At 34.0% G+C, this 26,677-nt stretch overlaps 1 protein-coding gene across 3 annotated transcripts in view; it reads right to left on the minus strand.

Annotated features, from left to right (window-relative positions):
- Positions 1-26,677, minus strand: part of MIPOL1 (mirror-image polydactyly 1) — a 309,506-nt gene that overhangs the window by 144,585 nt on the left and 138,244 nt on the right. For all 3 annotated transcript variants that reach the window (XM_060004659.1, XM_060004660.1, XM_060004661.1), the window contains exon 10: positions 19,005-19,112. In XM_060004659.1, coding sequence (XP_059860642.1) covers positions 19,005-19,112 — 108 coding nt within the window. The remainder of the gene's footprint in view (positions 1-19,004; positions 19,113-26,677) is intronic.

Here is a 26,677-nt window from a genome sequence, read left to right on the forward strand (position 1 = left end):
TACTATTTATATTTAAAGCTGGTAAAATCAATGTCTGCTTTATGTTTTTCAATTCCTAACATGGTGATTTGTACTAAGCACTTAATACTTTATTTGACTTGGTGATTCTCCGATATACTAGGTTAACAACTGTCTATACAACTATCTAAAGAATTAACAACTATCTAAAGAAAATAAGACCTAGAATAGGCTTCTTATCCTGGGGCACACGGATGGGGTTGGGAGGGTAATACACTCCTTGAAACTATAAACAAATTTCTGTGCATGTGTGTTTTTTAAGGGAAAAGCTTCAAAACCGGCATTTGTTTCTCAAAAGGGTTTAAATACATAAAATGTTAAAAACTAGTTATATGGAGAAATAAAGAGCACCTATCTCTTACCAAAAGATAGAATTATTTCTTTTATACACCAAGGAGGCTTGACATTAACTGTACTATCATGGAAATGTCTTGTTATATAATCAAGAATTTGAATATTACAGGAATGCATCACTGAGTATATGACATCTGGCTTCAGTCTATAATTAAGAGGTCTGAAAACAAAAAAATACTGAAACAAATAAATCAATAAAAACTAAACTTTGTTAAACTAAACTGTCATAGGTAAGAATACCTCAATTTTGAGAATAATAAAGTTTATATAATATGTAAGTATCATTTGAATATTATAAAATAATAAAAAATGTACAAAATAATTATTTAAAAAGCACATGTCCCTAAATTGGAAACAATGACAAGCGAAGAAATGACAGGCAAGTTGAAACATCAACCTATATCCAAACCACTAAAGATAATAAATTAACAAAATAATGTAATACATGTTAGACCACATTCATTTCTCTCTGAAAAGGTATTGAATTTTCATTTTTTTCAGTAACTTCTTTATATTGTGAATGAAAATACATCTGTACAATATACTGAAGTTTCTCACCAGCCTTTTTCCAATCAGTGAACAAAAAGCAAAACATATCTATAAAAGTATTATAATCTATAGATTATGTAAATAATGCATTATCTTATGTACACATGTAAGTATATGAAGAGATAAAATGTATAAACTAATTAAATGATTGCAACAGAAAACTGAAGTATAAAGTTTAGTTCTTTCTCTGTATTATAAAAAACCCCAGCCATCATGAAGGCCTGTGCCATTCTTAGGCCACTTTCAGGCAGACTCTGAAAAGCTGGAAAGTAAACACAGGTGTTTTAAAACTAGAGCTGCTGTCACGGACAACCACAAACACCCTTAACTCTGATGTGGCAACGCCTCTTTCCCGCCCTCTGTTTTTTAAAGCAATGCCCGAAAAGAAAATGTCAAATGTTTCACCTTTCAACACCTCAAAACAAGTAAGAGCTTAAAGTATTGTTTTGCAAACCTCTAGCAAATAGATCATTTTTTCACTACTTTTAAATCTAGCCAATTAAACACTACTTGCATAAAACAAAAGCAGAATTTCGTAAAGAATTACTGCCACCCTCAACTTTACACCCCCCTCTACCACCATATTTTATAGTACTTTCGTTTCTGAGAGCAAAATCTTTTGTTTGACCACACTTAGATAGCTTGTTCTGTTGTATAATTTTTACAGAAAGTATCTGATCTTCTATAAGGTTTAACATACAAATCAGAAATAAATAAGAATCCTTTTTAGAAAAAGCAGTCAAGTACCTTTGGTTACAATGCAAGGAAAGATTTAGATTAAGAAAAATTCAAAGCTTGAAAATATGTAATTCTCCTTTAGAAAACTGTGTAATGAATACCTAAACAGGGGTAAAAATTGTTTACAGAGAAAAATAGAAAGCAAAATAAATAACTTGCAAACTGCTACAGAGGAACTCCAAACTGAGAAAAATAGAAAGCAAAATAATTTCCAAACTGCTACTGCTATGGAACTCATATTCATAAAACAAACCAATTTTCTAATACTGAAATATCATTAGTATAAAAAGTCCCCACATAATACTATAAAAGAGCCCCCCAAAGCAAAGATAACACTAATTAACAGTTGATGAGCTATTACATAACTACTGAATATAAAAACCAAGTGAATGAATTATGTACATTTTACTGTAATCATCAAGAAACAGGTGCTGTTAAAAGAATGGCCAAGTTTCTATCAGTCCAAGTAAATCTTGGGGGATATTTTGAGAGGTTTAGCCGTACCCTCAGAATTCCACACATAATTCCTTTCTGCAATTCATATTATAACTGCTCTGTGAAATCATACTTGTGTATTTGAGTATTCATAATAAAACACTAGTAGTTTCTCATTGCCCGAAGTTATTTTGTAAAGAGAGATACTTGCCTTTCAAGATGACAAGAAAATGATAAAATAAAAAGTAATTAACAGGAATAAAAATTAAGAGTGAATAACGTTTTTAATTAGTACATACATTTTTCAAAAATTTCCTCAGATATGTTATAATTTTTTCTTGTATTACCTTTTTTCAAAATTTAAAGAACTACATCAGAGCTGCACGATATTGGCTAATCAGAGGCAATCAACTGTAAATGAGAGAAAAGCAAATAAACTTTTCCATCTTGTTCCAATTCACGCATGTATTGCTTCATCTCACATGTGAAGGACATTATACAGCATTAAGGGACAAAATAATAATATGAAGTTGTGACATAAACCAACAAAGTAAAGAAATTTAGAATTATGTTTGACAGTTCTGAACTAAGTCCACTGTACTTTGGTATCACAACACATACATGATACCTACAAGCACAAAGGAGCAAGGAAAGGGCAGTGTGTCAGCCTTAGAAGTTAATTTCCTGCTTTTGTTGGTTTATATTATCATCTAATATTACGTAAACAATCTGCTTCTAGGCAATTTATTTTTTCCATGATGAGCTGAGCTCATTTGGATGCTACCTTTCAGCATATAAAAACCCAGTTTAACTGCAACAGCACAAAAGCCCACAATGGAATACTATTTAAAAATCAATTTACAAAAATGTAAGATATACAATATCCACTTAACTGGAAAGAACATTATTACTTATATTTTACAACCTCTCAAAAGGTAAAGGTAATTGACAACAGAATTTATTAAAAAAACACATGATTTACCTTAGAATACTTAGAGTTTATTAGTAATTATTTCTTGGTCTTTCTAAAGTAAAGTGATTACTTGAAAACTTATGGATCTAGATAAAAGTCAACGTAAGTGACTACTAACACAAGTTAGATTCCAGAAACTTTTCAGAAGAATAAGTGAATTTTTTAAGAGGCAACTCAGAGTTAAAACCTGATCACCATATAATGCAACAAAAATACAGGGGACATATGTACTTTTTGATCAGTGATCATGACTTAATTTCATCATCCTCTTATTCTAGTAAAAACGAATAGTCATTCTACTATTTAAAATGAATAATTATGTATAAAAATTTAATTTTAAAAACTGGCACTTTTAGAAAGGACAGAAAAGTTCATATATCTTCAGAGTAAAATGCACAAAAATGATTCTGGACTTAATATAGCAAGTATCAAAAGGAAGTGAAGATTTAATGAAATAGTCATAAACTGCAAATAATACAGTACTGGAAATAGAATATTGGAATATACTGGGAAGACTTCTATGGGGTATATAAAATCACACTGTATGATTTTGTGAAATTATTAAGGAAGCAGAAATACAAGAAAATATAAATGTCATTCAGATACAATTATGGTTGTGCAAGATTCAAAGTTAACGTTTTCTAAAGAAAGGGTTACAAGTTATCAGAACTCCTGAGGCTGCTATTTATCTAAAAATACTAGAGTTTTTTCAAGACTATGAAATATATTTTAAAACACATATTTAATATGAATATAAGAATAAAAATGTTGGTGGTATATTTTGTATTGTATTGAACTTTAAATACTAAGCAATAAATTATAGGATCTTTTAAAATGTGTCTACGAGTCACTAGGCAAGAGTGATTTTTCAAGATGCCTTTTTTGTTTCAGTTAAAATTAAAATCCATGCTGTCTAATCCTTGGAGTCAATTTGTAATTAAGGGGATTTGATGAGAGACCAGGCACTGAATTAATGATAAAATTTAATATCTGCTTTAATGCATCAACATAACAGAAAAACTAACCAACACTGAACAACAGAATGAAGTCATTTTGATACAGAAGACATACAATAGCTATGGCAATTTATGTCAAATGTAAGTTTTCTAAATAAATTAAATATGCCAAAGTTCTATAGATGAATTACTAAAAACTATGTGTCTAAAAACCACTCAAGTCAAAAATGCTACTACAATAAGGATTTGCTTGGTACAGAAAACTACACTGTTAAATATAGTTACTTTTATTGAGAATTTTATGTAATCTCTAATGAAGGACTTGACTGCTTTCTATCATCATGTCTGAAATCAGAAATATTTTTACTTAGTAGTCAAAGTAAATTAATTGTATTTGATAATCTAAAGTTTTAAAATAATATATATTTTACTTTAGAAAGAACATGTAATATTAAAAAATCCATCAAATTAAATTTCATAGTATTTTAAATAACCATGTGGATTTTGCACTACACTTTTCACAGTATTACTACACTGGAGTTCACAAGAGATTTTAATACGTCATTTATTCCAAATCACTACGAGGTACAACCTTGTATAGAATTTGGTTGCTGGAAATGCTAAAAATGAAAGAGAAAATTTTCATTTGGCCAGCAATCTCTGTGTAGCCTCATCCAGCTTATCCCTAAAATACCAACAAAGAACTTTATAAAAGACATAACTGATGATACCACAAAAATACTGATATCAGCCCAATCCAGAAATCAATTAGAAAATTAAACAGAACTAAAATTAAAAAGCACAATTGGTAGAAAACAAATGTTATTATTTTCAGAAACAAAAATTCCATAGGCCTAAAGAAGGTTGGGGAAATATTTTGCCCCTATTTTATGTCTAAACACCAAGTCTACACCAGTAAGGTTCCAAATTCAGTGCAATATATTCCAACTCAGTATGCTTTGGGTCAGGCCCAGATTTATTATTTTGTAAACATTCTTTTCATGATTCTGATACATGCCTCTGTTAAGAACCATTAACCTATACTCATTACCTAACAACCAATCGAGTGGACCTTTATTGTCTTTAAAGGTTCCCAGGGTACTATTTCCAACAATGTATCATGGACTCTGCTCTTTTATACCTTCTTGCCCACCATAATACCAAAGACCAATAGGTCAGGAAAAAAATAGAGGAGATAATGAGGTGAGAGCGTAAGACAAGGGGAAGGTAGGACTGCTGATATGGGCAGACCTAGGAAAGACTTGGGAAGAAGTCCTGGGAGCACTGAGAGTTTCTCACATATTACATTTCTTTTCAGATCAGTACTTATTGTGTTATTAAAACAATTTCATTCTAACACAAATCCCTCTCCAGTTTGGCCAGAGACAAGAAAGGACTCTGGCCAAACTGAAGGCAGGATGAGTAGATATTATCTGGACAAAGGAAGTAAGGCAATAGATGATGCAGAGCATTTCAGTCAGAGGAAATACTAGGTCCAAAGACCAGATGATACAAAGACTGGAGAAAAATTCCAGGATCTATCTAAAGTCAGCTCACATAATGGGGAATCTGCCTGGTGTGCCTAAAACTGTCTCCTATTGAAGGTGTATGTCTTCATTCAAGTAGTCATTTTGATTAATTTTTTATTTTTTTATTTTTATTTTTTTTTTGCGGTATGCGGGCCTCTCACTGCTGTGGCCTCTCCCGTTGCAGAGCACAGGCTCCGGACGCGCAGGCTCAGCGGCCATGGCTCACGGGCCCAGCCACTCCGCGACATGTGGGATCTTCCCGTTGATTAATTTTTTAGCATTATTACAAAATGTATAAAACAGGAGGAAAACATGAAATGTAATTTTATATTTCTATCATTATTTATCAAAATAATATCTAAATTCCTAAAATAGTACTATGAAAGTCAAAATTAAAAAAACATTAGTAACCAATGTTAGGAGCAATTAAATACAAGTATTCACAAGTATTACGTTTGGGGTTTGCCACTGATAATCTCCATAGATGTTTCCCACATGTAATTCAGTATTCCTTTTATGTAAGGGGTAATAGTTCACAGTTGTTTCATCTGAACCTCATCAGTTTTATTGTATCTTGGTGTACCTGATGAACTTACACAGGCTTCAATGATTTGGCTATACCTGGTGCAGTAATCCACAGAGCCACCCTTTAATGTAATTGTTCATTTCAGAGAGCCTATAATGAATGCTGTCACAGCAATTCCCCATTTGGTATGCAAAGACTGTAAACCTGGTCTAGCTGAGAGTCTTGCTTTTTATAAAGAAAGAAAAACTTTATCATGTGGAAAACAAAGCCTGGCACGGGAACAGAATGCTATTAGGAACCAGGATAGAATTTCTCTCCATCTCCCTTGTTCAGAATTTTGTGTTTTTTAATATATTGGCCCCAACTTTTCCAATTGGCGGATTCATAACTTCAGAGTACTCATGGCCTACAGCAGTCTACCTGGCCCTAAGCCTACCTTGGGATCGTTTGGTTCAGCATTCAAAGCTCACTGTCCTGTTCTCTCTCAGTTTCCCAATTCCAAATTATTAAATTATCATCAGACCTATCAATCTTTTTGAACCAGGCTAAACAGGTCATAACTAGCTACCTTTGGGCTAGAGAGGCACACATCAGATTTCTTATAAAAGGAGAATGGTTAAGCATATGTTAGCTATTATTCTCTCCATCTTAAAATCTTCCTCTAGGTCACATTCACATTACACTCTAACCCTTACACTTTTTTTTTTTTTTTTTTTTGCGGTGCGTGGGCCTCTCCCTGTTGTGGCCTCTCCCGTTGCGGAGCACAGGCTCCAGACGCGCAGGCTCAGCGGCCATGGCTTATGGGTCCAGACGTTCCGCGGCATGTGGGATCTTCCCAGACCAGGGCACGAACCCGCGTCCCCTGCATTGGCAGGCGGACTCTCAACCACTGCGCCACCAGGGGAGCCCCTAACCCTTACACTTTTACTTCACAGAAAAGCTCCTAAAAAATAATCTACCTCTCTTCCACTTTTAAACTTTTCATTACCTATACAATTTACTAGATTCAAGGTTACCACCAGAACCACTGAACTGAAACTGCAACTACAAAGCTACCACTGCCTTCCTAACTGTCAGATCAAATGGACACTTGTGATTTTATTTGACTTCTCTGTAGCATTTGACACTGTGAACTACCCCTGTCACAGAACTTTATTCTATTCTGAATCTACGATAACACAATCTCTTTGTAATCCTTTTATCGTTCTGACTATTCCTTCTTAGTCTCCTTTGTGAACCACTTATCTTTGTGCACGAACAGAGAAATGTTGGAATTTACTATTGTTTCATTTATTTCTTTTCTTGTAAATCTGACCTCTGAAAACTCTCATACACTTCAGTGATTTGAACTGCAACCTGCACAAGATCTGGTATCATCCTCTCCCTTCTCAAGTAATTTCCTGCCACTATACTTCCCACTGTATGGTCACTTATGCTCTAAGACAAAGATGTACATGCAAGACTATTTTTCAAAGTTTTGCTTATGATATTGAACAGTTGGAATAAAAATATTCTAAATAGAAGACAGAAAATTACATGCTATGTATCAAGCACAGGGATCTACAGAGCCAACAAATGGATGATGCAGATTTGTATTTATATATAGAGAAAGATCTTTATGACATATTTGGTATTTGTTTACATTAAATCCATAACAATATAGAGAAAAAAGGCCTGGAATCATTGGCTTCAAGTGGTACAGGTGCCTGTTTCTGGAGCCACTGCTGTGGCCAAGGGAATCTGACATTCTGATTTGTCAGACCTGAGGCCACAGAGGTATATCACCTCCAACAAAACCACATCTGAGAATGAGGGAGAGGCTGTTTCTTACAGGAGAACAAGGGTTATAAAAATCGGGTGAAGGATGAATAAACTCTGAGTAGCAAAATTACTGCTGAACAGCACCATTACACTAGGTAAGTGTAAAAACAAAACAAAACAGAGAAAAAAAAAAGAAAGAAAAAGCAGTTGCTATCGTCTGAATGTTTTCATCACTCCAAAATTTCTATGTTGAAATCCTAACCCCCAAAGATGATGGTATTAGGAAGTACGAGCTTTGGTTTGGGAGGTGCTTAGGTCATGAGCATGGAGGCTTCATAGTACTGATGTTCTTTTAAAAGACACCCCACAGTGATCCCTTGCCTCTTCTACCGCATGAGGACACAGCGAGAAGGTGCCGGCTATTAAAAAGGGAGAGGGCCCTAACCAGATCATTATCATACTGCTGCCTTGATGTTGGACTTCCCAGCCTCCAAAATTGTAAGAAATAAATTTCTGCTACTTATAAGGTACTTAGTCTGTGATATTTTGTTATAGCAGTCTGAATGAACCAAGAGAGTAGTGCTAATACATGTATCAGAAATAGAAGACTTAAAGGTATGAAGCTGTAAGCAGTCTGAAGAGGAATATTATATAATGACGGAATGTACATGTATAGCCTAAGAAGATACAGTAGTCATAAACACTATATAACAAAGAATAGAGCAGACAAATGTATAAAGCAAGAAATTCCTAGCAATATGAGAAAATTATAAAAATGCAACTATAGTGGAAGCTTAAATTGAGTTCAACTGAATATATATTGAACCTCATGCTCTGTGAACAGAGACTATTTTATTTATTTAGTCGATGATACCTTTCAAAGTGGACTATTTACATGGTGAGAAATAAAACATTAATATGTTTTAAAATATAGGAATTTAAATTATATTCTCTAAATTACCCTGGATCAACCAAAAAAATCAAAACAGAACTAGTGAAAAAAAGTGAACATTTGATCCCTCCCAAAACTATAAGGCACAGTTGGAATTATAGTCAAGAGTAAAATGTGTAGCCTTATAATTTTACTTAAAAAAAAGACTGAGGTAAGCTAATTAACTTGTAAAAATTAGAACAAAAAAGAAAATAAAAAGATTGAAACGGTAAACAGAAATGGAAAATTTAACAAGTTGAAAGGATAAATAAAACCAAGAACTAATTAAAAGAAAATAAAATGCATAAAGCCCAGGAAAGACTTTATAAGAAAAAAGAGAGAGAGAAGAAGAGAAAGAGAAAGCAAATATATGCCACAATACAGACGAGACAGTGAATACAGAGAAATAGAAGAGATTCAAAAATTAAGAAAATTATCTATAGTTCTATCATACCAAATCTGGTAAGTTAAAGGGAATAGGGTGTTTCCTAGCAAAACATACAGACCAACAAAACTGACTTAAGAAACAGAAAAACTAGATAAATATATTGAAACAATTGAAAAGGCAATTAAATATTCTCTGTTATAAAAAGGCACCAAGAATACATGGTTTTAAAAATGGATTCTATTTAATACTTAAGGCAAAATCATTCTAATGCAATTTTTTTAAACTTTTTTTTTTTGGCCACTCCCCTCGGCATGTGGGATCTTAGTTCCCCAACGAGGGACTGAACCTGCACCCCCTGCATTGGAAGCGCAGAGTCTTAACCACTGGACGGCCAGAGAGTCCCCATTCTAACGCAATTTTAAACTTGTCAAGACCACAGCTGAAGGCAGAAATTTTGGTCATTCACTAAGCTAGTAACATTAACATCAAAATGGATACAGCCAAAACAAGCCAGAACAAAGCTGGAGGACTCAGGTCATGATGACATGCCTACTACAAAGCTACAGTGATCAATAGTGTGGTACCAGCATACAGATAGATATATTAGATCAATGGAACAGAACTGACAGTCCAGAGCTAAACCCTCATATTTATAACCAACTGACTTTTGAGATGGTATCAAGACAATTCCGTGGGGGAAAAACAGTCTTTCAACAAATGGTGCAGAGAAAACTGGATATCCACATGTAAAGAAAGTATCTGGACTCCTACCTTACACAGTATCTAAAAATTCACTAAAAATTTGTCAAACATCTATATGTTCAACCTAAACGTCCATCAGCTAATGAACTGATAAACAGAATACAGTCTATCTATACAATGAATATTATGTATCAACCAAAAAGGAATGAGGTGCTGATACATGCTATAACATGAATAAACCTTGAAAATATTATGCTCAGTGAAAAAAGCCTGTCACAAAGGATCACATATTCTATGATTTCATTTACACAAAATATCCAGAAAGGCAAATCTACAGAGACAGAAAGTAGTTTAGCGGTTGCTTGGGACTAGGGGAAGGATGTTAGCAGGAATGGGGAATGACAGCTAATGTGTACAGGATGTTTTAGGTGAGTGTTGAAAATGTTCTAAAATTAGACTGTGGTGATGGCTGAACAAATATGAGAATATACCAAAAAACACTGAATTGTAAACAGTAGATAAGTGAATTTTATGGTACATGACACATTTATCAATAAAGCTGTAAAATGCAAAAAACAAAACCACTGATGGACAAAAGACCAAGAGAAAGCAAACAAAAACTAACAGAAAAAATGGGGAAAAAACATGAACAAATACATCTATTTATTTACATTCACACACACAATCCCTTGAACATATGAAAAAAATTCAAACTTACTAATAATTAGAGAAATACTTTGGTAAAACAAAACCTGATACAGTAAAAAAAAAAAAAAACCCTCTAGGTAATTTTCATTTATATTTGAGATTGTGAATTTTGGAGATCAGTTGCCTTGGTTCAGATCTGAGGTCCACCAGTTACTATTACTCATAACACTGGTCACGTTAGTAAACACATGTTGCTCAGTTTCTTACCCTATAAAATTATAAACAGTTGTACCAACTATCTCAAAGGGTCACTTTGAGGTCTAAATACTACTTAAACACTATATGTAAAGCATTAGTAACAGTTCCTGGTACTCAGTAAGTACTGTATGAGGGCAGACTATTATAAGTTTTAAAATTCTCAGGAAAACAATGACAAAACAAATCCAAAATTTATTCAAGGAATTGTTCAACATCAAGAACTCAATAAAATGTGTTACATCTACTAATAAAAACTTTTTAAAAATTCTAGAAAGAAACTACTTAAATATGACGAAACAGTATCAAAATCCAACAGTAGATGTAATGTTTATGCCTAGGTCTCAGAAAGCTGGAACAAGTTGTCATTCCACATTGACAATAGGAAAAGCTGAATAAGGCACAAAGTCATAACTTTTCTTGAGCTCATTAGACAGCTAAGCTCAGGAAGACAACCAGTCCTAATTTCAAGGAGGGACAAGCATCAAGGCAAATGGGGTACACAGACTAGCTCACCTAGAACAGAACATGAGAAGAAGGGTCAGCCACCACACAGAACCTTCAGAAATTCCTGACAAAAGGGGGTTTGCACCTACTGGTAGATTTTTCCCCACAGATCTCCACCAGGTGCTCATGAGAAATATCAAAGATAGGGTAGAAAACCAGAGATACCTTCCTACAGTGATAGACACTTGCAGGGGATATGGGGGAGGGAACTGGCTGCTGCTATAGAAAGGAGCAAACCACACCCCCCACCCCCACTCCAGTCCCAGTTCCTTCTGCGAACAGAACAAAAGCCATCTACAGCTAACAGAGGGGCATTAACCCTCAGGGTACAGAAAAAAAAAAATCCTGCTTGGGAATGGTAGAAGAAAGAACTCTTTCTATCCCTGGGTGAGTGGCAGGAAATAGACCTGGGCACAGGATCCTATACCAATACCATTAGATAGCTTCTACACTGAGAGAGGGGAATGAAAGTCTCTCATACAATACCTGCCTCAGATAGAGGTCAGAGTTTGTCTGCCATGGAAAGGAATCCTGAGGAAGCCTCACCCCAAAGTCCAAGCACAAAGGGACTGCATAAGATTGAAGCAGAAAACCCTCAGTCCCCCAACACCAGATGATAAAAATCAGCATTCTAATGCTGGGAGAAGGGCAAGAGTGTACAGTGAGATACCCTCCAGGTATAAGTATATAGTATCAACTGAAAACAAAACGGTGGAGTATGAACATTGAAAAAAGTCCTCCAGTACCTGAGCTTCCATCCTGAGCATAAGGCAACAGCAACCCATTCCAAGAGCAACTTGAAACTTAGGATGCACTAACAGTGACCACAGCAATAACAAAACCCCAATCCATATCAACTCCTGAGTGAATCAACTCAATACTCACACCGCTGGCCTGATCCACAAGGTCCAGCATTCCAAAAAAAAATTATGAGACACGTGAAAAGCAAAAGCAAAACAAACGAACAACAAACATGTCAAAAGACAACGCAATCACAAAACCAGACTCAGAGATGATCCATATACTGGAACTATCCAACAGAGACTCTAAATTATGAAGGAAAATATAAAATCCCATGGTAAGTGTCAAAACTAATTGGTGTAATTTAGAATCCATTCTCACTAAAATTAGGTAAAAGTCAGGTAAAATATAGTATCTGTTATAATTCCTAGTCAAGATGAATTTGGCAGGTCTAGAAACTATGAGAGGCGAGAGGGAATATTATTAAAATTTCCTTTATATATCTTAGCATTGTTTTCACTGGCTATGATGAATATGTAAAATTTTAAACAATGTATTATTTTGAAATAATTCAAGACCCACAAAAACTTGCAGAGTAAGAAGAGTTCCTGTGTAGACGTCATCTAACTTCTCCCAATGATATATATATACAATAGTATATTATCAAAGACAGGAAATTGACATTGGAACAATTCTATTAACTCGGATATAAACCTTATATGGATTTCACCTGTTTTTAAATCCTCCCTCCATTACTTTCTGGTATAATTCAATGACGCTTTAATATTATAAAATTATAACTGTTATCACTACAAAGAAACTCCGTTACCCTTTAAGAATCATAGCCTGCTCCGCAGCCTAACTCCCAGAAACCACTGATCTGTTCTCTATCACAATGATTTTGTTACTTTGAGACTGTTATATAAGTAGAATCATATGAACAGAACCGTTAGAGATTGGCTTTTCTCATTTAGCATAATGCCCTTGAGACCCATCCAAGTTGTTGTATGTATCAATAAATTGTTCCTTTTTATTGCTGAGTAATATAAGCATACCTCAGAGATAATGTGGGTTCAGTTTCAGACCACTGCAATAAAATGAATATCGCAATAAAGCGAGTCACATTAATTTTTTGGTTTCCCAATGCATATAAAAGTTATATTTGTACTATTAAGTGTGCAATAGCATTATGGCTAAAAATGTACATATTTTAATTTAAAAATACTTTATTGCTAAAAAATGCTACCATCATCTGACAACACAGGGTTGCCACAGTCTTCAATTTGTAAAAACATGTAATATCTGCAAAGCGTAATTAAGCAAAGCACAATAAACCAACATACGCTGGTACTTCACTATATAGTCATCTATGAATATTATAATAATACTGTAAATACTAAACACTGATCTAACAAAAAGATGAGAAAGGTAAATCCTTATCTTCATAGTAGAAAGTCAATTAATAGTAACTAAAAAGGAAATACCAAGAAATAGTATAAGCTTTTCATTTAGAAATAGAGTATAGATACAGAATAAATTGCTAAGAGTTGAAAGTGATTTCTTTTCTGGAGCAGAAACCAGGAGAGGTAAGATGAGGATGCTGATTACAATGTTTTTATTAAAACCCTTATGTAATCATTCATTTTCAAAAATATGTGCTTTATCAAAAATAAAAATTTGAAAAATAATAAAATTTTTGTTTGCTAAATGGGATTGAATATTTACACGAAAATAGTTTCTCACAGCAGTGTTTATAAGAGTGCAAAATTGCGAGCAACCTAAATATTTAACATTAAGGGAAGATTTAAGAAAATCATGATACATTTGTGGATTGCAATTATGTAATATATTAAGGTGATATTTATAGAATAAGTGTACTGGATAATACTTATGAAGTGCTAAGCAGGGAAAGCAGGATACTAAATTGTACCTGTGGTATTAATTCACTCAACAGATATTTATTCACTGGCTGCTATAGGTATTTTCAGGAGATACATCTATAGCTAGTTGCAGCTGGTACACAAAGGTATAGCTATACAAATTGTTAACATTTGGCATCTGTTATGATTGGTCATATTTGTGACTTATTGACTGTCAAGTATTTATAATACCATCAGTAGATACAGAGGTATATGAAGTAAACAAAAATCCCTGACCTCATGGAGCATTTATTCCCATCAGGAAAAGAGACAACAAATATAAGATGCATGGCTTCAGGCAATCACTTATTTCCCACGTTTTTATTTTTTTTCTATTTCCACTTTATTTTAGTGGCCTTTTCAGATTCCTTATCTTCTCAATAATGTTGTAAAATATTCTTAAAATAATAGCCTCTTTTTTTATTGTTCTTATCAGGAAAGTCACGATATCTGTTTTCTTACACTGCTGAAAATGTTAGACTTAGTAAAGGTTTTGGGGTAGAAAAGTGTCACCTGTGTTTTAGAATGACAGCTAATGGAAGTGTGACAACTGATTACAAAGGTGAGAAACTGAGGACAAAAATGTTAGTTAGGAGGGTACTATTATCATCTAGATCATGAACTTGACATAGGGTAGAGGTATGATAATACAAAGGAGACAAATCACTGTCGCAGAATTGACAGGACTGGATGCTCTATCACTTTGTAGTAGGTGAAAGTTTGAAAGGATATGAAGATTATGTCAATGATATTAGCCTACATGTCTAGGAGTATGGTAGTGCCATTAATTAATAGATGTTAACTGATCAATTTGGAAGTAAATAGAAAACTGCTAAGAATAATTTAAATTACAGGGCATTATGTCACCAGAAAAATGTCGGGGTATAGTTGCTTGAAGTTCTCAAAGTGGCTCACTGGCTAAAGGGCTCAATGATGTTAAAGGCCAGCTTCTGCTTCTCTTGGTGTTTGCTTCATAGCTATAAAATTGCTGCTGCTGTTCCAGGCAGCAAGTAAGTGTTCAAAGTAATAAGAAGGGAAGAAACAGTGCCTGCTGCACCTGTCATGTCAGGAAAACAAAAACCTATCCAGAGACACTCTTCCTTCTTCTCCCACCCCTGCTGCAGAATTCCTCTTATGTCTCATTGGCAAAAAAAAAGGCTCAGAAAGTGTTTAACTTTTCCAGCTTCTATAAAGCTGTAAAGGCAAACAAAGGAGACTATAACTAAGAATAAATGTTAAGTTATACAGTCAATAGTGTTTGGCTCAGGTCCTGACTTCCTCCTAGGTTGAAGAGAGGGCTTAGGAAGTCGAATTAGGGATTTGTTTTTAAGTTTATTGAGGTTAAGGAGTCACTAAGATATCCAAGTGGAAGGGCAGACAAAGCATCTGTTAGGATACAAATGATAGATGATATCACAGAACGGATGAAATTAGAAGAGACAACCCTGCAATAAACAAAATACCAAATGCTGGCAAGAATACGGAGTAACAGAAACTTGTCATTCATTACTGGTGGGAATGCAAAATGGCATAGCCATTTTGGAAGACAGTTTGGTGGTTCCTTACCAAACTCAACATACTCTTACCATACGATTCAGCAATCATAGTTCTTGGTATTTACCCCAGTGAGTTGAAAAACTTATGTCCACAGAAAAACCTGCATGTGGATGCTTACAGCAGCTTTACTCATAATTGCCAAAATTTGGAAGCAACCAAGAGGTCCTTCATTAGGGGGGTGAATAAATAAACTGTGGTACATTCAGACAATACTAAAAAGAGTGAAGTATAAAGCCATCAGAAGATATGGATGAACTTTAAATGCATATTACTAAGTGAAAGAAACCAATCTGAAAAGAACTACTACATGACATTCTGGAAAAGACAAAACTATGGACACAGTAAAAAGATCAATGGCTGGTATATGTTGGGGGGAAGGAGGGATATAAATAGGTGGAACACAAAGGATTTTTAGAGTGAAATTCTTCTGTATGATACTATAATGGTACATACTTGTCATTTATATTTCTCAAAACCCACAGAATATACAACACTAAGAGTGAACCCTAATGTAAACTATGGACTTTGGGTTACACTGATGTAGGTTCATGTATTGTAACAAATGTACAACTCTTGCACCGGATGCTAAAGGCATGTGGATGTATGGGGCATGGAATATGAGGGAGCTCTGTAGTTTGCTCGATTTTGCCGTGAAGCTAAAACTGCTCTAAAATAATAAAGTTTGGGGTTTTTTTCAGAAAGAAAAATTAAGGGAATAATCACATAACCCAGGGGAACATTTATACCTTAGGAATTGGTAGAAAACGAGGCACCAGCTAAAGAATAACGATCAAAGAAAAGAAAAATGATGAGGATATAGAAATAAAGAACTACAAGAAAGAATTTCATGAAGGCAGGGACCAACAAGATTGAAATGTGTTCCTCTTAGGCTGACTGGATTATTGAGAAGGATATGAAATGATAAGTTTTACAGGTTTAACCACCAGAGGTCACCTATAATTTAAGAAAGCATGTCTTTCAATGGAATTACAGTGTTGAAGGCCAATTGTAGGAGGTTAAAAATGTGTGATAAGGAAGGTAAATAAATAAAATAAAAGAGGAAAGAAAGACACTTTATATGACATTTCTTATTAAATCTAATGCCTGCATATTTATGGTTAATCTAAATTTACTTTAAAATCATTAAATGTTCAAAATTGTGTTCACCAAGAAACAAATTTCTTAATATAAGTGGATAAAATTTATTTTAAAAGAGAAAATAATCTATCATTTAATTTAAGTAACTCTCAGGGTATAGATTAGTATCAGTATAAATTCAGCCCCTCATCCTATATGTACCACTGTGTTCTACTTATTATTAGAGAAAATTGCAAATATTATAAAAGTACGGAAAGTGTCATGCTAGCAGATTTATCTAGTATATATTCCATGCTACTTCAAAAATAATGCATATAAGTGATCACCAAAAGTCTAATTTTATGCTCTTTCATAAAAATTAATTTATAAAGAATTTCCTGGTTATTAGAATAAACAAAGACATTATTATTCAAATAGCACTAGATTACTAAAAAGTATATCCACGTATGATAATCATGTATCTGCAATAGTCATCACTTTGGAAAGTTCTGTGCAATGTATGACCATTAGCTTAGATTTTTTTTTTTTTTTTTCGGTACGTGGGTCTCTCACCACTATGGTTTCTCCCGCTGCGGAGCACAGGCTCTGGACGCGCAGGCCCAGCGGCCACGGCTCACGGGCCGGGCCACTCCGCGGCATGTGGGATGCTCCCGTACTGGGGCACGCACCCGTGTCCCCTGCATCGGCAGGCGGACTCCCAACCACTGCGCCACCAGAGAAGCCCAAATCTTTTTCTATACCTATATCTAGGACTGTTTCCTTTAGGAATTATAGCATAATACAATGAAATAAAACGTAAAATTTTCAGCTCTCATCCTATTCAAATTTATTTATTTATATTACTTTTATTACTGATACTAATAATAGTACTACTTATGTTAACTTCCAGGTTTCTTTTGGTCTACAGTTTGCCTTCTAATTTTAATAATCTCTTAGAAATATGCATCTTTTTCTCTTCATAAATAGCAGCTGCAACTTAATTCAAGTTAACATAAATACACAACACAAAATGCCAGAATAAAGACTATGCAATTATTACGTAACTTAACCTAGAATTTTTATTTTAGGTTCTATTTTAAATAGTAATAGCCATAACATATAGAGCACATAATATCTGTCCCCTAATGCTGGTAATAAATTAGCACTCATAATGGAAGCTGTCTTTAAAAGATTATGTTACCTTTGATTTGCAAATATACATCTAAATAATTATATACTTAATTTTACTCATACAATAGTAAATTCCTCAGGGTAACTGAAAAATAATTACAGCAATTCTTTTCTTTCCCATTTATTGTTCTGGTCTATATATAAATTCAAGAGAAATAAAGAGAAAGTGCATTAAAGAATAATAGCAAAGTTATTACACACTCACCACTGAGAATTTCAAAATGAAGCTACATACATTTTGTAGAAAAATCTGACTTCAACCGTATCTCATACTTTATAAACAGGTTAAAATTATTTCCACATCAAAATGTCACCATTTTTCTCAACATTGGTAGATGATTCTGGCTTAATGACTTACCCTGCTAATGACATATTTTTTTCATAATCTGCAGCAAGAAATGAATTTAAGACAACAAAGTACAATACAATCCTCTTGATAGCACACCTTTTTTTAACTGTACCATAACAACAATGATGAATCTTTTATGTTTCCTGTGGATATGTTATGTTTTATTTTTAACCCATTAATGAGAGCATAAGCACCTTGAGGGCAGGGACCCCTACTATGTCATAGGCACTATGCTAGGAACTGGGGCAAAGACAAAAAAAGAGAATGAAAAGTATCTTAAGAAGAAAAGATAATTAGTAGAATTGAAATAATGTCCTTTTTCATAATTACAGGATCTATATTAAAATGAAACAGAACTTTTGTCATGATATGTACTCTTTACTTGTTACAAGTTCTAGTAGAATATATTTTCTTCCTCTTTTTTTGATGTAAGTAACATTTTAAGTACTCTTTCAATTCCCAAACATATTCACATACCTTTCAAGGAGCGTCAGTTCTGTGCGTTACTAATATTACAAGTCATTTAGAAAATTATTGTAATAAATATTGATGCAAAGAAAAAGCCCATTATTTAATTTTTTTTTCTTTCAGGGTGGCCACTTTTTATTAACTACAGAAGGTAACAACATATTTTAAAATCAGAAACAGAATGAACATAAACCTAAAGTTATTATTATACCACCACTTGAAATTCAGAAAATATGTTGTTTTCGTGTACACATACACGAGATAAAATAATACCATAACAGAAGGGTGCTGTATCTGTGTTTAAAGAACGGGTTGTTGGCAAACACCACAGCTCACTTCTGCTGAAATGTACACAACTGATATATGCAGCACAGAAAGCTGGCACCAGGGCTTACAACCTTAATTTGCCTGCAAGAAGGAATGGAGATTTACCTTCAGAGCACGTTCTTGATTGTTTTCAGCAGTCAGATGTCTCATGTTGTTTGCTGAAGTCTGGTTCTGCTCTTTCAGATGATGAAGCTCCTGCTCTAGCCGTTTGCACTGCCACAGGGGAAGAATCCCATTAAGTAAAGGAGTTATAGCATTTTTTTCACCAACCCACATGAATTAATGTAAATAATACCATTGTATTCTCTAAAAGACAGAGTATCCTTTGCAATAAGAATAGTAAGTTAAAAGTAATGTTGAATATGAACAAAATAATATTGTTTATAATACTCTGGCAAATTCAATTGCAATTTTCAGTTTGACTTTTATTAATCTAAATACTACCATATAAATTAGAAAAATACTTATTTCTTATACAATTAAGATCAAACTATATTTAAAATTATTTTCTTCATTAGCCAAATGGCTTTCACTATGTATCTGCTGGCTGAATAAAAGTATACTTCTAAAAATCACAATAGGTTCTAAATAAAGTACAATATGATATTTGTGATGACTTATTAATTTTTTAAAATAAAAAAATATATGAGATTTTTCAGATTTTTAGAAATATCTAAAGAAACAGTTGAGTAGAGAAAAAATAACAGCCAGAGTGCTACATGACTAGGAAACAACTAAGGAAACAAGTGTTTTTAATTCCTATTTTGACTAAACCTTACTTTTAAGTAAAACAAGGGATAACAAAGACGTGAAATGACATTTTGACCTACTGGTAATATATAAAAATGTAAGTAAAAAAGAAATTATAAACAAAAGCATAAATGGGCTAATAGAAGCATCTATGTTCAAAAAATCATTGAAATGTCATGCCACTTGAAAACAAAATCTTAATATAAATATATGAAACATTTTACACAATAATTGTACAGAATATAAACTGATATGCTGCATATCAGGACCATATGAAGATACAAGGGTTATTGGCAAAGGAATAAAGTACTAAATCTATCGTTCAGTAAAATATTAAAAAAACACTCCTTAATTTATCTATTTTTGAATTAGGATATTTAACAACCGATAAGTAAGTACACATACTGATTCAAGTCTAGACAAAGTTACTTCTACATTACCTGACAAATGGTTAACTGTCATAATGAATTAAAAATCATTATTATGATACAAAATCAAGATGCAGTCATAATCCAAACTGGCATTTTTTAGTGCTCTAATGATGATTTCTGCCTCTGACCTCAATATTACTCTGCAATCTGTATCAGTATTTCCCAACTCTGAGTAATATACAAATTCTTTTAAAAGAAAACGTCTTATCAAACTCCCGATATTCACTTAAATTATATACGTAATGATGTTTACATACTAATGACATTTTTAAAAATTATGTGCCTAAAACCTTTGTGAGATGACATCATTTGGACTTTATTTGGAGGGGACACATGATTTACATATTTGTATTTGTCCCTTTTTAGTTTGTAACAATTAAAATACCTGGTCACAAATGCAATCAAAATACAAATGTGTTTAGTGAAGACACAAATCATGAGGCATGAAAATGAATAAGACATAGAAGCATTACAATCTACTAGACATATTCTCGATTAGAATAATCATCTACATTTTCAATTAATTTTAATACAAACGATTACATACTAAGTATTTAGAATGATTTAATACGACCTATAAGGTTACAAAGGTAGGGTAGATAATTTTGGCCGTGGGAGTAAAAAAATGTTTCATGGAGCAGATGACATCTGAGTTGGGCTTATTCTGGATACATAATTTTATAAGCTGAAAGAGGAGAAAGAGGAAGAATATAGGAGAGAAAGACTGAAGATAGAAATATCAGGGGTCAAGTGAGAAAGCATGGTCACGAGTTTTCTGACCACCTATTTCTTAGTGTTTCCAAGTAAATCAGAAATGATCCAAAGATAGAAACTTCTTTCTTTCTACATGATACACACAGAAAAATTCACTCACTCTTGCTCAAGAAATAAATGTTGAATTTATTTTCATTTCTTCATAAAGTCTAAATTTAACACTGACCTGGGAATCAAGCTGTGGCAAGCCAACAATAACTTTGAACTGAATAAAACCATACATAAATGCTCTTGTCAAATACACGTTTGTGACTTATACATATTCCCGAAATTGCATATTCTGTGTAATTTTTCCTAGTTTGTTTTTTTAACCAAACTCTTTAACTTTGAAATTTATTTTGAATATTTATTTATTTGGCTGTGCTGTGTCTTAGTTGCAGCACGTGGGATCTTTAGTTGCAGCATGCAGGCTCTTAGTTGCAGCATGCATGTGGGATCTAGTTCCCTGACCAGGGATCAAAACCAGGCACCCTGCATTGGGAGCATGGAGTCTTAACTGCTGGACAACCAGGGAAGTCCCTGAAATTTATTCTGAAGCAAAGAGATAAAACTATTTTTTCATTACCAAGTGCTACACTCTATTAACTATTGTCACATTATGATTTTACATAATATTTGTAAAGTAGATAAAGATCCTACCCTTTAATTTACATCTCAAATTTTCTTGACATTGTCACCAATTTAGCCTCTATACATCTTTATATTTAAAAATTTAATTGTCATTTAAATATAAAGAAAAGACAGGGCATAATACAACAGAAACTGTTGTCTGATCACTAGTATTTACTAAATGAAAAATAAATTTGCTATAATTCTTTCAGATTTTTAAAATATAAAACATTATAACTTTATCACAAATTTTTCCTTCACCCAATCTCATTGCCATCGTTTTCTCCAAGGAACTCCTATTTTGAAGTGCATTTTCATTCAACCAATATTTGTTAATAAGCATTTACTCTGTGCTAGGCATAATTATATAAGTGGTGGTGGATACAGCATTTAACAAAATAGATAAAAATCTCTGTCCCCATGGAACTCATATTCTAGATGGGAAAAGAGACAATAAAATAAATAAGTGAAATACATAATATGATAGAAGGTGAAAATGTTACGGAGCAAAACAGATTAGAAACATATGGAGTACAAAGAGTAGGTACAGAAATTTTTGTAACATTAAATACGAGAAATTTTAAGTTGAGAAAACAATATTTGAATAAAGACACTAAGAAGACAAAGCAGTAAGTCTTCAGCTCTTTGGAAGCAGTGGTTCAAGCAAAAGGAACAATACGGGAAAGGCTCTGAAGTGGAAGCTTGTCTGGTATGCTTGAGTATTAACAGGGGGAAGAATAGCAGGAATGAAGTAAGCAAGGGAAGAATACTGGGAGATGAGGTGAGAAGAGCCATGAGATCTTACAGATAACGGCTTTTACTCTGAGTGGGAAAGCTGCTGGAGGGTTTGGAATAAAGGTTACTGAGTAGTCCAGGAGAGAGATGAGATGGCTCAGACTAGGATGGTAGTGAGCAGCAGTCCGACTTTGGATGTATTTTAGAAGATGCAACTCCCCAAATTCCCTTTATGTGGTGGTCATTCTTCTCTTCTTGTTTCTGACTTTAAAAGGAATGCTTCTATCATATAATCATTTAGATGAATTTTGTTAGATGTCACTGGTTACATCCGTTTGAACATGTGTATATGTGTAGGAAAAACAGATACCTTAATTTGGTTTACAAATATTTTATATATCAGATTGGTGGTATGTTCCTAAGTGAGACAGACCTGTATTTTTCCTTTTTTGTGCTATCCTTTCCAGTTTTGTTATCAAGGTTGGATTAGCCTCATAAAAAGTATTTTATTTTTGGAAACAGTTTATATACAATTATCTATTCTTATAAGAATTGGTAGAAGTCCCCTATCAAACCATCTTAGCTTTCCTTCTGGGTTCAAGTTCCTCTTTTCAGAGCACAGCTTTTAAAAGATCTCTCAGTGAGACATTCTGCCTAAAAATGTGATTATTTTGTTCTTGAGACACTCTTTACTGGATATAACAGTTATGACAAAAGTTGTATCTTCAGCACTTTGAAGATACTGTTCCATTGCAGTCTGGCATCTATTGTTGCTAATGTGAAGTCACTATTAGTCTGATAACCATTCTTTTATAGGTTTGTCTTTTCTCAATGGTTGCTTTAAAATCTTCTGTAGTTTAACTTTGGAGTTCTTCAATTCTACAATATGTCAACAGGTGGATTTATTTTAATCTTCTGGATACTTTCTAGGCTTCCCAAACCTGGAAAACTCACAGCTATTATATTTTGAAATGTTACCTAGTTCCCATTTTGAAACCCTTATAGGTCATATATTAGATTTACTCATATTCCTTTCATATCTTTATTTTTTAATTTTTTTTTTATATTTATTTTTGGCTGTGTTGGGTCTTCATTGCTGCGCACGGGCTTTCTCTAGTTGCGGTGAGCGGGGGCTACTCTTCGTTGTAGTACGCAGCCTTCTCATTGCGGTGGCTTCTCTTGTTGCAGAACACAGGCTCTAGTTGCGTGGACTTCAGTAGTTGTGGCTCGGGCTCTAGAGTGCAGGCTCAGTAGTCGTGGCACACGGGCTTAGCTGCTCTGTGGCATGTGGGATCTTCCCGGACCAGGGCTCAAACCCGTGTCCCCTGCATTGGCAGGCGGATTCTTAACCACTGCGCCACCAGGGAAGTCCCTCCTTTCATATCTTTTAATCTCTATTTCATATTTTAAATCTCTCAGTATGTGTGTGAATTCTGAGCATCTATCATTAGTGAACTGAGATTCCTGATTCTATCTTCAGCTGTGTCTATCCCTTCCTCTGTTTACTTATCTTTTAATTTCAATGACTATAGTTTTCACTTCTAGATATTTCCTTGTATTTTTTCAATTCTGTCCATCTTTTTTTCACAGTGCTCTTTTTTACATGTATTACTTAATGATTTCTCTGTTTAAATACACATATTTTATACTCCTTCATATTTTCCTATTATCTCAAATTGTTAATGGTCTCTTTTAATTGTGTCTCACAGTGGACTGTTTTCTTATGTGGAGAATCCTGTTTTGGTAGAAGTTTTATATTAACCTGTGTGTGGAAGAATTGCCCAGACTGGTTTTGCATTTGCTTCTTGTGGGGGTGACCCAAAGTTTTTATTCATCTAGGACAGGTTTTTGCTTTTTTAAAAATAAATTATTTATTTTTGGCTGCATTTGGTCTTCGTTGCTGTGAGCGGGCACACACCCTAGTTGCAGCGAGTGGGGGCTACTCTTCGTTGTGGTGCGCAGGCTTCTCACTGCGGTGGCTTCTCTTATTGTGGAGCACGGGCTCTAGGTGAGCGGGCTTCAGCAGTTGTGGCTCACAGGCTCAGTAGTTGTGGCTCGTGGGCTCTAGAGCGCAGGCTCAGTAGTTGTGGAGCATGGGCTTAGTTGCTTTGCAGCATGTGGGATCTTCCTGGACTGGGCTCGAACCCATGTCTCCTGCATTGGCAGGTGGGTTCTTAACCACCAAGGAAGTCCCTAGGACAGGTTTTTATGTTAATGTCTTAGTTTGTGAATCCTCACCATGATGGTTATTATATTTAGTGTCCAGCCCTTTGATTTCTCAGTATAATTGTCCCCCTTTGCTCAGTCATGACCAAAGACAAATTTCCTTGTCCCTTTCCTAAACCTGTAAGTTGTCTATTTTTCCTAGATTCCCTTATACTAAAGAGTTGTTCTTTATATGGTTCTGGATATACACGCAAGGGTCTCCATTCAGTTCCCACCTCAAGTCCCATCATCATTCCTTTTAAGGGCAATAAAATCCAAGTTCCTAGCCCTTGGGATCTATATCTGGTCTTATATTCCTAGTTAACTGATATGTTTGTAACTCTTTAGGTTTCCTTTTTTGTTTTTGGCTTCCTCTTCATTTTTAATCTTCACAGATTTTCTCTTTCATTCCTTCTGAAAAGATCGGGGGGAGGGTACTCGCAGGCCAATTTTTATATGAAATACTGTAACCAAAGAGATAAATATAGCTTAATAAATCTATTTTTGTGATGAGGACATTTATCTACATTGCATAGTTGGGCTCAGTTTCCATGGCCATGCAGTACAAGAGGGACAGAAGATAAGGCCCAGGGACCACTCAACGTGGCAAACTGTCCCAAAGTGCCACACTTTGAGGTGTTAAATGATTTTCCATAATTTAATGAATGAAAAGAAACAAGACAAATGCTATGGAAGAAGAATGTCCCTAAATTAAGTAATATATAATTTATTCTATAGTTTCAGACAGCTTCGTTTTAAACTGACACAATTAATAATAACACAGTATCTTCTGTGTTCATATTCTGCCAAACATTAATGTTCTTGAAAGTTCTAATGTGTGAATTAAGACCTAGGAGGTTTTATTTTTTGTACTTAAAAATTTTTAATACTCAAATTGAACTTAAGTAAATGCTATCTGTATATTGTCAGTGTCCTTGAGAACTAGGATTCTCACCATAAGAGACAAAACATACAGATAAAAAGTTAACTAAAAACACTTTAGTTCAGAACTTGAGTTGGAAGTATAAATATGAAGATACAAAGTTTTGCCTTTAAAAACTGTGTGTGTGTGTGTTGTTGGTCCATTGAAAAAGGCTATAAACAATAGGAGACCCAGTAGCAATGAGTACTCCTAGCACCTACACTGTGGGTTCCAAGTACGATTTCTTACTAAAAATAAAGAACTTCATGGATATATTGTTGACTCCAAGACTAGGACAAGAAATGTACAATGTGATCCAAGAACATATGTTCTTGGTGGAAGTTTTGTATTAACTATCAAAACTAAGGAAGTACCAAAGAAACTCCGAGAGGACTCATGAACTAAACTGAAAATCTCCCCCACTAGCTAAAGACAAGACAATCTAAGCATCAGATTAATATACTAAGAGATCTAGGCACTGAGATCTGTTAACAACATAGTTTTTTCACAAACCGACATATGTTTCCAGATGAAACAACACAAACCACATGTAAAATAGTCTTGCTAATAAAAACTAATCTAAATCTGATCAAGCCTCTAGATCAAATCACCATACTTAGAAAAGACAGAAGAGAGGAACATGTTAAATGATACTACAGAGATGCAATGAATAAACTGGGAAATGCTACAATTGACATACTTTGTTTAAAAAAATAAATTCCAAGGGAAAAAAGAGACAGAAGGGAATCTATAAATTTTAAAAAGGCTTAAGAGTCAATTCAATCATTTGCAATGTGTGATTCCTATTTAGATACAGATTCAAAACAAAGAGAAAACGTTAGGATATTTATGAGATCATTGGAATTTGAAAACTAATTGGATATTTCACAATATTAAAGAACTGTTTGTTAATATTTTTGGTATGATAATGGTACTGTAGTTATGTTTTAAACAACTGTCCACATCTTTAAGAGATACACAATAGAAGTTATAGATAAAAAAGACATTATGTCTGGGATTCCCTGAAAGATAATAATAAGGAGGAGTAAATGAGTGGGGCATATAGATAAAAAAGATGGACAGTTGTTGTAGTAGGGTGAAAACATCACATAGGTTCATGATTCTGTGCTCTGTAAGATCACTAATAAGAAGAAAAGAATTAAATTTGCCTCTGCAAACAAACAAAAGTAATTCTACAATATGAGTGAGCTAAACACATAAAATATATGAAAATTTAATGGAAAATTTTTATTAAAGGATTTGACCCATATTTACTATAAGATCTGTTTTCATCAGTAATTTCCTTTTACTCATTATTGTGAATTCTGAAGAATTGTATCAAGCAGAAAATA

This window comes from Delphinus delphis, chromosome 2, assembly GCF_949987515.2.
Source record: "Delphinus delphis chromosome 2, mDelDel1.2, whole genome shotgun sequence".
Taxonomy (NCBI): Eukaryota; Metazoa; Chordata; class Mammalia; order Artiodactyla; family Delphinidae; genus Delphinus; species Delphinus delphis.